Here is a 12,626-nt window from a genome sequence, read left to right on the forward strand (position 1 = left end):
CCTATGGCAGGGCACAGGTGAGCAGAGGCTGTCCCTGTCCCTGCCTTCCTGACCCTCAGCCCTCAGCTCTTGATAGACATTGCTCAGACATTGCCTTCTCGTCTCCAAACTAACCAGCCCCAGAGCTCTCAGCATCTCCTCAACAGGCAGTGCTCCCTATTGGACTCTCTCCAGTAGATCCCTATCCCTCTTCAGCTGGGGATCCCAGAACTGGATGCAGTATTCCAGGTGGGGCCTGACTAGGGCAGAGTAGAGAGGGAGAAGAACCTCCCTGGATGTGCTGGACACACTGTGCCTAATGCCCCCTGTCCAGAATGGTTATTATCCATTACAGTCCATTGTGATTGAAGCCAGAAAATGCAGAACCTTCTCTGGAAAGAGAATGAGTACATATTTTGTAGGTGATGCTGAATATCTTGGATATTTGTCACAGTTTAATCCTGATGACTCTGAAATCTGTGATGGAAATCCTGTATTCCCTTTCAGCAGATGGCCAATACCATTACTGCCCAACCCTCAGCAGAAGGCTGAGCTGGGACAGGAAAATTTCAGACAACACATGGACTTTGCAAATGTAGGACATGGAGTTGATAATGCATCTTGCCTGTTGCTGTGCTCTGTAGTCAGAACTCAGAATCTGGCAGACGAGGGATGATAACCAAGGTTGCACATTCCTCCTCTTCGGGGGGTGTGGATACAAACAGGTTGCTTTAGATTGGGCACGAGGGTAGACACTGAAAACCCTTTTTCTTTTCATGTTAATTTAACCTGTTCTTGTGTGTTGCAGAGATCTGTCTTACAACCTGCTGGAAGATCTGCCCTGTTTTACTGCTTGTAAAAGACTCCAAAAAATGTGAGCATCAAACTCTCCTAAAAAGCCTGAGCTGAAGCATCTCTGTGAAAATGTGTTTGAGCATCATTACCCTGATTACTGCTGGCCACCAGGACATAGGCCAAATACCTACCCTGACACTACACTGAAATGGGGCAGAAACAGTCTAAAACACCTCAGAGTGTCACAGCATTGTCAGGGCTGGAAAGGACCTCCAGAGTCATCCAGTTCCAGCCACCCTGCCACGGGCAGGGACACTTTCCACTACATCAGCTTGCCCAGAGCCACATCCAGCCTGACCTTAAAAACCTCCAGGGATGAGGCTTCCACCACCTCCCTGGGCAGCCTCTTCCAGTGTCTCACCACCCTCATGCTGAAGAATTTCTTCCTAACATCCAATCTCAATCTCCCCTTCTCTCGCTTGGATCCATTCCCCCCAGTCCTCTCACTACCTAACACCTTGAAAAGTCCTTCCCCAGCTTACCTGTAAGCCTCTTTCAGATACTGGAAGGCCACAATAAGGTCTCCTTGGAGCCTTCTCTTCTCCAAGTGCCCTCCAAGCGCCTTTGAGAGTGAGGATTTCTCTCTTGCTGTTTCAGTGACCTGCATCACAACGCGATCGGTGAGATCAAAGCAGACACCTTCCGGCAGCTGGCTGCTCTTCGCTCCCTGTGAGTACAGCCCCCACAGCCATCCCCCGGGCTCTCAGAGCAGTGGCTGCACACTGCCTGCTCCCCCTGTGTCCCAAAACAGCCTTCTTTGGGGAGTCATTCTGCATTTTTCCCCTCGATCAGGAGGGGATCACCCGTCAGGTCGCAGCTGTGAAAGGAGAACAAACGTGGGAAAGCTCAGCAGCTGCAGCAGGGAGCTCAAGGCTGCTAAGTCAGAGCTGTGAAAGCTGTTCTTGCTAGAGGTTGTTGAGGGAGCTGAAGAGAGATACTAAGGCAGAGCTGGTACCTGGCGGCAGGTTCATGTAGTAATGGGTTCCAGGGCACATGAACCCTTGTACAGAGAGCAGCACCTTGAGAAGTAGAATGCAGCCATGTGCAGGTTCTTCACTTTCACAGAGAGTCATTTGGTCAAGAAGTTAGTTGTGGTTGTAAGCTTCAAGACCTTTTCTTTTTGTAAGAGTTGCTTTGAGTCATTTTGATTATTTCAGGGGTAGAGACGAGATTAAGAAGCTAAGCCTATTGGGAATGGATTTGCTGGTCCTAGGCACATCGTGAGGACCTCTTAGATGCAGTCCATCCACCCTGCCCTTCCTCCTGCTGCCAAGGAAGCTGTGAGGCTGGCTGAAAAGAACCTGCCTGAAGTTGGAGCAGGCATGAAGCTGTTTTAAGAAAGCTCTCAGTTTAACCTGGCACCATTCACTGGCTAACAGGGTTTAAAACTGGGGAAAGGGTTTTAGGCTAGGAGGCACACAGAGGTCTCTTGGAAGTACTCCCATGTAATTCATGCCTTTTTTATATTTAGGCCTCCTAATCAAGTGTATGAAAGCTTCCATATTCACTCAGTGGGTATGTAATTTTCCACTCACTTTTCTTGTAGGGATTTAGCTTGGAACAAAATTAAATTTATTCACCCCAATGCCTTCTCCTCTTTACCATCTCTGATCAAACTGTAAGTATTTGCATACCTTCTACTTGCAAGTGTTCACTTTTTTCTCTCCTGGCAAGAATTCAGTAAGTTGGCACTCCAGCAGAAACTGAGCCTCTCCCTGCTCTGATCCTCTGCTCTGTCAAACCAACAGCCAAAGGCCTGTGTCCTCGTACTGCACCAGTTCCCCTCAGTGCCATGGCAAAGCTGCATCTAACACTGTGTCAGCAGCGTGAGCTGGAGTCCAGGAGCAGAACAAGTAGTTCTTCTGTGATCTGGAGTCCACAGAACAGGGAAGGCAGGTCATAGAATCAACCAGGCTGGCAGAGAGCTCCAAGCTCAGCCAGTCCAGCCTAGCACCCAGCCCTGCCCAACCAACCAGACCATGGCACTAAGTGCCCCAGCCAGGCTTGGCTTCAACACCTCCAGGCACAGCCACTCCACCACCTCCCTGGGCAGCCTATTCCAATGCAAATCAATCTCTCTGCCAACAACTTCCTCCTAACATCCAGCCTGAACCTGCCCTGGCACAACTTGCAGCTTCTCTGTACACCTGACCTGCTCCTTGTGAAGCTTTCAGGGCAGCTCTGCCCTCTAGCATCCCACCGAGTCTTTTAAACTGTGGGAAGCTGTGCTGGTGCTGACTGCCTTCCATTCAGACATCTGATGAAGGGATATTTTCATTCATTTGCTGGTCTCCACCCTGGCACTGCGATAGCTTGGAGTCAAAATGCCACCTCTTACTGTTCATCTGCTGATGGACAACATAGCTGAGCTGATGCAGTGAGGAGTGGGGCCTCTCTTTAAAGCAGTCAGGCATGCTTGAGTTAGGACAGCCTAACCTGGGTTTTCATTTGTGATTGACTTAGGACAGCCTAACCTGGATTTTCATTTGTGATTGACTTAGGACAGCCTAACCTGGATTTTCATTTGTGATTGAGTTAGGACAGCCTAACCTGGATTTTCATTTGTGATTGACTTAGGACAGCCTAACCTGGATTTTCATTTGTGATTGACTTAGGACAGCCTAACCTGGATTTTCATTTGTGATTGACTTAGGACAGCCTAACCTGGATTTTCGTTTGTGATTCACTTAGGAAAGCCTAACCTGGATTTTCGTTTGTGATTCACTTAGGAAAGCCTAACCTGGATTTTCATTTGTGACTGAGTTAGGACAGCCTAACCTGGATTTTCCACTGTGACACTTGTATTGCTGAAGCAAAAAAAAAGCCCAGAATGAACCTCCATAAGCTGACTTTTGTTTGCTGTTGTGCAGGGATGTGTCATCCAACCTTTTGTCCTCTTTCCCTGTGACGGGGCTACACGGTTTAACTCATTTAAAATTAACAGGAAATCATGCCCTGCAGAGTTTGCTATCATCTGAAAGCTTTCCAGAACTCAAGTGAGTATATCCTTCAACCAAATAAGGCCCATTTGTGCTCATGTGTGGTGGAAGGTGTGTCGGTGTGCCACGGATGTGTGTACCTCACGTTGTCAGTCTTTGATCTCTGCTATTGCAGCTAAAGCAAATATGATAAAGCATGGCAGACTTCTTTTATTGTGCTCACTTTCAACTGAAGAAACTGTGAAGACTTTAGAAATATTAACTTGCTTGGTGTGAGCCACATCTGCTTCCTGCTGATACGTTTCAAAACCTGTTAGAACAGTATTGCCAGCACCTTAGTTAGATGTCACAGCACCACAGAACGGGCTGGGCTGGAAGGGACCTCCAAAGCTCAGCCAGTCCAACCCCCTCTGCACTCAGCAGGGACATCTTCAGCTAGATCAGGCTGCCCGCAGCCCTGTCCAGCCTCACCTTGAACATCCCCAGGGATGGGACCACAGCCACCTCCCTTTTCCAGTGTTCCAGCACCCTCCTGCTGCAGAACCTGTTCCTCACATCCAGTCTCAATCTGCCCTCCTCTACTTTGAAGCCATTGCCCTCATCCTGTCCCTGCAGCCCTTTGCAAACAGTCTCTCTGCAGCCTTCTTGTAGCTCCCTTCAGGTACTGGCAGGCTGCTGTTAGGTCTCCCCAGAGCCTCCTCTTCTCCAAGATGAACCCTCTCAGCTGGTTCAGCCTGGCTTTGTAACAGAGCTGCTCCAACCCTCTGATCATTTTTCTGGCCTCCTCTGAACAGGCTCCATCAGGTCCATGTCCTTCCTGTGTTGAGGGCTCCAGAGCTGGGCACAGTACTCCAGGGTCAAGGGTGTGAAGAAATATCAGATATATATATATTAAAACCTCACTGTTTAATGATGTGTTCAGCTACAGTACCTTCAGGTACCAGCAGGCTGCTGTTTGGTCTCCCCAGAGCCTCCTCTTTTGTCCTCCTCCTTCTGGCTGGTGCTTACAGAACTTAACATTCTATTTAATGGGAACACAACAAATCTCAAGGGAAGAAAATACTCCTGGAGTTCCAAAAGATTTGACCTCTCTGTTTCGAGTGTGGTTTCCCTGTACTCTTTTGATGAAGATCCAGATAATACTTTGTGGTTATTACTAAAATATTTTGATCTTGGAATCACAGAATGGTAGGGCCTGGAAGAGACTTCTTGAGGTCACCTAGACCAACCCCCCCGCTAGCACAGGTGTGCACAGAGAGGTTGCTCAGGGACACATCCAGGCAAATTCTGAAAGTGTCCAGAGACACACAAGTGCTGTGTCCAGTTTTGGGCACCTCAGTGCAAGAGAGAGGTGCTGGAGCCAGTGCAGAGAAGGGCAACAAAGCTGGGGGAGGGCCTGGAGAATAAATCTGATGAGGAGGGACTGAGGGAGCTGGGGATGGGTAGTGTGAAACAGAGGAGGCTGAGGGCAGAGCTCATGGCTGGCTGCAGCTACCTGCAAGGACCTTGTGAAGAGGTTGGTGCTGGGCTCTGCTCACAGGTCATTAATGACAGAACAAGAGGGAATGGCCTCAAGCTGCCACTGGGTAGGTTTAGACTGGACATTAGGAAACATTTTTTCACATCAAGAACAGTCAGGCACTGGAATGAGCTGTCCAGGGAGGTGGTGGAGTCCCCCAGCCTGGCTGTGTTTCAAGGTGGTTTGGCTGTGGTGCTTGGGGCTATGGTTTAGGGTGCAGCTTGTAGAGCAGGGACATGGATTGGGCTTGGTGCTCCTGAGGGGCTTTGCCAGCCTGCATGGTGCTGTGATTCTGTGACACTTCAGTCATGGTTATTTAAACAAGTTTCTTTGTGCTAGCAGTGGTTGGGCAGGACAGTCCAGTCGCTGCTGCTATCCCACACCATGTTTCCGTATTCGTCTCTAGGGTCATGGAAATGCCTTATGCTTATCAGTGCTGTGCCTTTGGAGCCTGTGAGAGCCACTACAGAATCTCCAGCCAGTGGCACAGAGATGAGAACAGCAGTGTTGATGATTTGCACAGGAAGGACTCTGGCTTGTTACACATTCAAGGTAATTGTCGGCTTTGGGTTTTAAATCCACCTGGTGGCTATGAGCAGCCTGTGATAGTAAACACACTCAATACCCTTACAGTCACAGAGGCAGCCTCTCCCTCTCTCTTGCCTGGCAATGTGTTTTTCAAGCATTTCTATGCCTAGAAAATTCATCTTTTTGAGTCTGCCTTTCAAAAACGTCCCTGGCTCATCTTTCTGTCCAAACAACAGCTCTAATAACCTGGGAAAGACAGGGAAGTGGTGCTTGCACGTAACCCCAGAGGAGAGCAGGCCAGCCAAGAGCAGGTTTCTTGCCAGCCTTGGAAGGAGCAATGCATCCTTGGCTCTCCTGAAGGCCACATGCTCCAGGATGAGTCAAGAGCTTGTGTACCTACTTTGGCACAGCTCTTGGCATTTTTGTCAGCACTTCCTGGGTACCAGAGAGTGTATCTGCTCTCCAGGACACATCTGTGTATCTGTACTCCAGCACAAGTTCTCTTACTTGAGCTGTGACACACAATCATAGAATCAAGCAGGTTGGAAGAGACCTCCAAGCTCATCCAGTCCAGCCTAGCACCCAGCCCTGGCCAATCCTCAGGCACTTCCCCTCTTCTCCATAACTTTCTCACAGACACTTTGGCAATTTATACTGGAAGAAGCTTTGCTAAAAATTCCAACATGAAATCTGGGTGTCTCTTCCCACACAGATGAGCGTGACTTTGAAGACTTTTTTCTTGACTTTGAAGAAGATTTGAAGGCTCATCATTCGGTGCAATGCTCTCCTTCTCCAGGTATGAGACTGCCAGACACAGCAGCAGCAGTTGCAGGACAAACTCTCAAGTCCAGGAGAACAAAGTGATGGTTTGGCACAAGATTAGTGCAAATACATGTAACACTATAAAAGTCTGCATTGAAGCCCAGAAAAACATTCAGCTACTAAATGCATCTGTGAGTGTAAATTTGTTTTACCCAATCCTCCAGCAGATCCTCACTCCAGGCCCCTTTTCACAGGAACTGATCCCCTTATGAAAGGAATGAGAGGGCAAATCATAGAATCAACCGGGCTGGAAGAGACTTCCAAGCTCAGCCAGCCCAACCTAGCACCCAGCCCTGGCCAATCAACCAGACCATGGCACTAAGTGCCTCATCCAGTCTTTCCTTGAACACCTCCAGGCACGATGACTCCACCACCTCCCTGGGCAGCCCATTCCAATGCCAATCACTCTCTTTGGCAAGAACTTCCTCCTGACATCCAGCCTAGACCTGCCCTGGCACAGCTTGAGGCTGTGTCCTCTTGTGCTGTCCCTGGGTGCCTGGCAGCAGAGCCCAACCCCACCTGGCTACAGCCTCCCTGCAGGCAGCTGCAGACAGCAATGAGCTCTGCCCTGAGCCTCCTCTGCTGCAGGCTGCACACCCCCAGCTCCCTCAGCCTCTCCTCACAGGGCTGTGCTCCAGGCCCCTCCCCAGCCTTGCTGCCCTTCTCCAAACACCTTCCAGCACCTCAACATCTCTCTGCAATTGAGAATTCTGTTCTACCAAGACACAGATGAAGAAAGGGAGCAGTGTCTTTGCTTGCTCAGACTTTTGCAACGCTAAAGTAATTCTTCTGAATTATTCTACATTTGACCTTCTTGGACAGCACAAAGCTTGGTTCCCTGTCTAGGAAATGCAAACATCAATGATGCCCTGTTATGGAGCAGTGCATCCCTGACTTTGCAGTGTGATAGGGAGCTAAAAAGAAAGATCACTGATTGAATTGCAAAGCTACAGGCCACCAGTTGCACTGCAAGGTTTCTTTAAGGCAAGCACAGGGACCTGTCTTTGACAGGTCACTTGTAGCAGTGACAGCTGTGGTCAGAAGTTCTGCTTGCTGGGTTCAGCAAACGTTTTACCTGTAGCCATTCTTTCACTGTGAAACATGAGTAAGAACCCAAAGTGTACTGCAGCATCCATTCCAAGCCAAGATTCTTGCTTGTAGCAGCACATAATAGCAGGTCCCTATCTCTTTTGAACTGGGGAGCCCCAAACTGAACACAGTATTCCAGCTGTGCCCTCACTAGGGCGAGCAGAGGGGGAGAAAAACCTCCCTAGACCTGCTGGCCACACTTTGCCTGGTGCCCCCCAGGGTGCCACTGGCTCTTGTGGCCGTATGAAGCACAGCATTGCTGCGCAGCTTACCTGGGTGCCCATGCCCCTTTGACTCTGTCCCTGCAGGCCCCTTCAAGCCGTGCGAGCACCTGTTCGGCAGCTGGCTGATCCGGGTCGGCGTCTGGGCCATCGTGGCGCTGACCGTTGTCTGCAACGCGCTGGTGTCTGCCACGGTGTTCGGGGCCCCGCTCTACCTCTCCTCGGCGAAGCTGCTGGTCGGCCTGCTGGCCGTGGTGAACGCCTCGATGGGGCTGGCCAGCGGCGTCCTGGCCAGTGTGGACGCCTCCACCTTCGGCCGCTTCGCGCGGTACGGCGCGCAGTGGGAGAGCGGCGCGGGCTGCCGGGTCACCGGCCTGCTCGCCATCTTCGCTTCCGAGGCCTCCGTCTTCCTCCTCACCCTCGCAGCCCTGGAACGGGCCTTCTCGGCGAGGCAGGCCACCAAGTTCGAAACCAGGTCCTCCGTGGCCGCCGTGAAGGCTGCCATCGCCTTCTGCCTGGTGCTGGCGCTGAGCGTGGCGGCCGTGCCGCTGCTCGCCGGCAGCCGGGATGGGCTCTCTCCGCTCTGCTTGCCGCTGCCCTTCGGAGAGCCCTCTGCCATGGGCTACATGGTGGCGCTGGTCCTGCTGAACTCCCTCTGCTTCCTGGTGATGACTCTTGCTTACACGAAGCTCTACTGCAGCCTGGAGAAGGGCGACCTGGACAGCGTCTGGGATTGCTCCATGGTCAAGCACATAGCCCTGCTGCTTTTTACCAACTGCATTCTTTACTGCCCCGTAGCCTTCTTATCTTTCTCCTCCTTACTGAATCTCACTTTCATCAGCCCAGAAGTGGTTAAGTCAATACTGTTAGTGATTGTCCCACTGCCTGCATGTCTAAACCCTCTCCTTTATATATGTTTCAATCCACACTTCAAGGAGGACTTGGGAAGCCTGCAGAAGCAAACTCTGTGGTGGAGGAGATCAAAGCACGCGAGTCTGATCTCTGTGAATTCAGAAGACATAGAGAAGCAATCCTGTGACTCAACACAAGCCCTGGTAACCTTCACCAGTGCCGGTATCTCGTACGATGTGCCTGCCAGCAGTTCCCTAGTGCCATCAGCTTGCCAAATGACAGAAAGCTGCAAGCTGTCAGCAGTTGCATTTGTTCCCTGCCGCTAGCCTCGGTGGCCATGCAGAAAGTAGCCACCTTCTAAGCTCAGCAGTGAGCGTGGACGTGGGCATAGGTGCTGCAGAGCGCCCCTGAGTTATTGTTACACATATCAGGAAACAGGCAGGGACAAAAAAACTGCAGCAGGCTGAAAAATCCAATGCTTGAGCCTCCTCAGCCTGCTTCTGAAATGCTGGGATGGAGACAGAACCTGGAAGGCTGCTCCGGTTCGCACCGCTGCGTCAGCTGCTCTCTTTCAAAGCAGCGCTGCTCCGACAGGGCATCGGTTGGTGAAGAGCCAACCTGACCTGTTAACGTGGCAAGCTTTGTCCTTTTTCCCCAGGCATCAGCTGCTGCAGGTTGTGTTCAGGGCTCGAGAAGCTTTCCTGGTCACTGCCATTTGGTTTGAGCAATAGTTTGCCAGTGCCATGATTGTTTTTACAAGTGCCTGTGTACAGCCCTCCTCCAGCAAGGTGATCTCAGTGGAAAAGTAGACCTGGGCAAGGCCTGAAGGTTTCTGCAGAACAGCTTGAGGAAGCTGATTTAATGACCTACCTGGCATCAGATTCCATTTTCAGAAGTCATCTGGCATGACCAAACATTTTGTAATGGTCAACCAAACCTACCAAATGGTGTGCAGAAAGGTTATCAGGACTGACTTCAAAGAGCACTTGAATTGCAAGTGGCAAGTCGTTGTCATGTGGATATTTTGCTAGGGGGGGGTCTGCAGAGTTTGGTCCTGAATTGCTGCTGTGCCAGAGGACTTACTCCCAGAGTTGCTGCTGATAAATCTGGCAGATGGCTCACAGGGTTTGAAGGTGGAAAATGCCAGGTAGAAAGTCATCAGTGCAGTAGGACTGGCATGAAAGGGCACCAAAGATGCTTGTGGAGAAACGTGCACTTAAGGTCATTTGTTCAGGAGCAAAAACTGTAGTCCTGCTGTGGCATGACCTCTGTCCTGTGAAACACTGATTGTAGAAAGCTTCTAGTCCAAGGTCACTATTTGAAGTGTCCTTTTGGCTCAGGATAGCCAGGGGGGCTAGAAAGCCAATGGCATCCCGGCAGGGATTAGAAATGCTGTGTCCAGCAGGAGCAGAGAGGGGATTGTGTTCTTGGACTCAGCTCTGGTGAGGCCACACCTTGAGTACCCTGTGCAGTTGTGGGCATCTCGATACTAGAGAGCTGTGGAGGTGCTGGAGGCAGGGCAGAGGAGAGCAACAAAGCTGGAGGAGGGCATGGAGAATAACTCTGCTGAGGAGAGACTGAGGGAGCTGGGGATGGGCAGTGTGAAACAGAGGAGGCTGAGGGCAGAGCTCATGGCTGGCTGCAGCTACCTGAAAGGACTTTGTGGAGAGGCTGCTGCTGGGCTCTGCTCACAGGTCGTTAGGGATAGAACAAGGGGGAATGGCCTCAAGCTGTCACTGGGCAGGTTTAGACTGGGCATTAGGAAACATTTTTTCACATCAAGAACAGTCAGAGATTGGAATGAGCTGCCCAGGGAGGTGGTGGAGTCCCCCAGCCTGGCTGTGTTTCAAGGTGGTGCTTGGGGCTATGGTTTAGGGTGCAGCTTGTAGAGTAGGGATCTGGGTTGGGCTTGGGGATCCAGAGGGGCTTTGCCAACCTGAACCTTTCTGTGCTTCTGTAAAATCCTAATCCAAGGCAGTATCAAGGAGGAGGGAAGAGTTTGTACGAGCTGTGGGGATGTTCACACAGTTGTTGCATTCATTGGCTGTGAAGAACATTGTGAACTCGAGAAGGATACACTTTATAAGTAGCTGCTTCTGGGCAGCAGAAGTTTGAGAGAAGACTGCACACTCCAGAGGAGAAAAATCTGCTGGGATCAGCTGGAAGTAATGGAAATTAAGGTACCATTTGTTGACAGTGCTGATCTGTCACCAAAACCCTCTAGTTCCAAACTGGGTATTGCCAAAAAGCAGTAGTGGATCATCTGTTGGAATTCAGGGGCTTCTGGTGGCTCGTGTTTAGGTAAAGGTTGGACTGAATTAACAAAGCTCCCCTCTGGCTTTGGATCTGTTGGTCCTTTGCTGAATCAAAGCATGTGTGTTTACATGTCAGAAGCAGCCCACTTACAAGAGACCTCAGCTCTCTGCCAAACCTACTGTCAAAACACCTCTGACAGCAGAGCTACCTTGGAATATCGGTCCTTGACCTTGGCCAAGCCACCAGGGCATACTGCAGTACTCTCCCCTCAAAGCCTCCACCTTGTGCTGATCATTTTAAACACAAAAGCTTCACCGATTTGCTTTGTGGCTGTTAAAAACAGCTCCCTGAGGAGCAGCATTGCCTAGCCCAGTACTCGCTGCTGGCTTCAAGGCCACTCAGCCTCCAGGTGAAGGGGACTGGTTTTTTCACATCACCAAGGTTAGGCCAGCCCAATAATGAAGCTAATCACTTCCAGATGATCTCTGCTGTTCAGCTGATACCGTATAGAAAACCTCTGGCCCTCCAAGGGTCGATGCTCAGGATGAAGACGATTTGTGCCAGCAGTGGGTACCCCTCGATTTCCTTGCCCATCCACGCTGCCCTGGCGCTAGTTGTGCGGCTCCAGACGGCATCAGCTGACTTTGGCTGTCATGTTCATCCTCCAGAGAAGCAAAAAAACCTGAACCAGTGCTGACCAAAGTCAGCCGAGTGCTTATCTTGATCCTCTGTCCCTTGTGGCCTTTGAAGCAGTGCAGCGTGCAGCTGGAGAGCGATGCCTGAGACCACTTTGGCTTAACCAGACCGGTGAACCGTTGCACAATACCCACTGCATGTTTACTTAGCTTCCATTTAACTGGCATCCATCTGTGCTGCTGCGCTGCTTAATGTCACTGAGATTCCTTTTCAGCTTGCTGCATTTGAAAGGTCTGTAAAGTGCTTTGAGAAGCAAAATGTTGCTATCATCCTACAGCCTGGGGTAAAGAGAAACTTCTTTTATCCAACCTCTTTTTAGCTTGCAGGAAGCCCTCAAAGCTCTTTCTCTGTGTGTGTGTGTGTGTGTGTGTTCATTTTGTAAGCACATCTGAAACACTCTGATCAGACATTTTAAACTTGAAATTGTTCAAATGAATTTGATGATAGTTGGGTTTGGTTTTTATTTTGGAGGGGGTTTTATTTTTTCAAGTACAATGTGTAAATATAGAACTGTATTTATTACTGCAGTGAGAGGCGACCCCAGTAAAGGACTGAGAGATTTAAGCCCCTGTACAGTTTCAGACTGGTATTTTTTTGCTCTGTTTTCTGCTCATGTGCATTGCTAAATTCACTGTCTGTAAATAATACACTGTAAATGTGCAGTGATTGTACACAGGTGATGTGCTTTCTGTTCTAGCAGTGTTCCAAATGGAGGGAAGCTGTAATAAAATGTGACTACCCAGTACAGAGCATTTAATGGGAACCTAACACCCTCATAAACTGCCACGCTCCCCCCCTCAATCCTCACTTACACTGACTGTGATGGTTTGGGTGTCCCCTGCCCCCCCTACTCTTATGAAATCACCCAGA

The 12,626-nt window shown here is 50.2% G+C and overlaps 1 protein-coding gene across 3 annotated transcripts in view; it reads left to right on the top strand.

Annotated features, from left to right (window-relative positions):
- LGR5 (leucine rich repeat containing G protein-coupled receptor 5) overlaps positions 1–12,320 on the top strand; it is a 67,234-nt gene extending 54,914 nt beyond the window's left edge. For all 3 annotated transcript variants that reach the window (XM_064165929.1, XM_064165930.1, XM_064165931.1), the window contains 7 exons: positions 788–853; positions 1,432–1,503; positions 2,381–2,452; positions 3,705–3,830; positions 5,699–5,844; positions 6,533–6,616; positions 8,040–12,320. In XM_064165929.1, the coding sequence (XP_064021999.1) occupies positions 788–853; positions 1,432–1,503; positions 2,381–2,452; positions 3,705–3,830; positions 5,699–5,844; positions 6,533–6,616; positions 8,040–9,130 (1,657 nt within the window). In that variant the 3' untranslated portion in view covers positions 9,131–12,320. The remainder of the gene's footprint in view (positions 1–787; positions 854–1,431; positions 1,504–2,380; positions 2,453–3,704; positions 3,831–5,698; positions 5,845–6,532; positions 6,617–8,039) is intronic.
- Positions 12,321–12,626: the final 306 nt, after the last annotated feature.

Source organism: Pogoniulus pusillus, chromosome 27, assembly GCF_015220805.1.
Source record: "Pogoniulus pusillus isolate bPogPus1 chromosome 27, bPogPus1.pri, whole genome shotgun sequence".
Taxonomy (NCBI): domain Eukaryota; kingdom Metazoa; phylum Chordata; class Aves; order Piciformes; family Lybiidae; genus Pogoniulus; species Pogoniulus pusillus.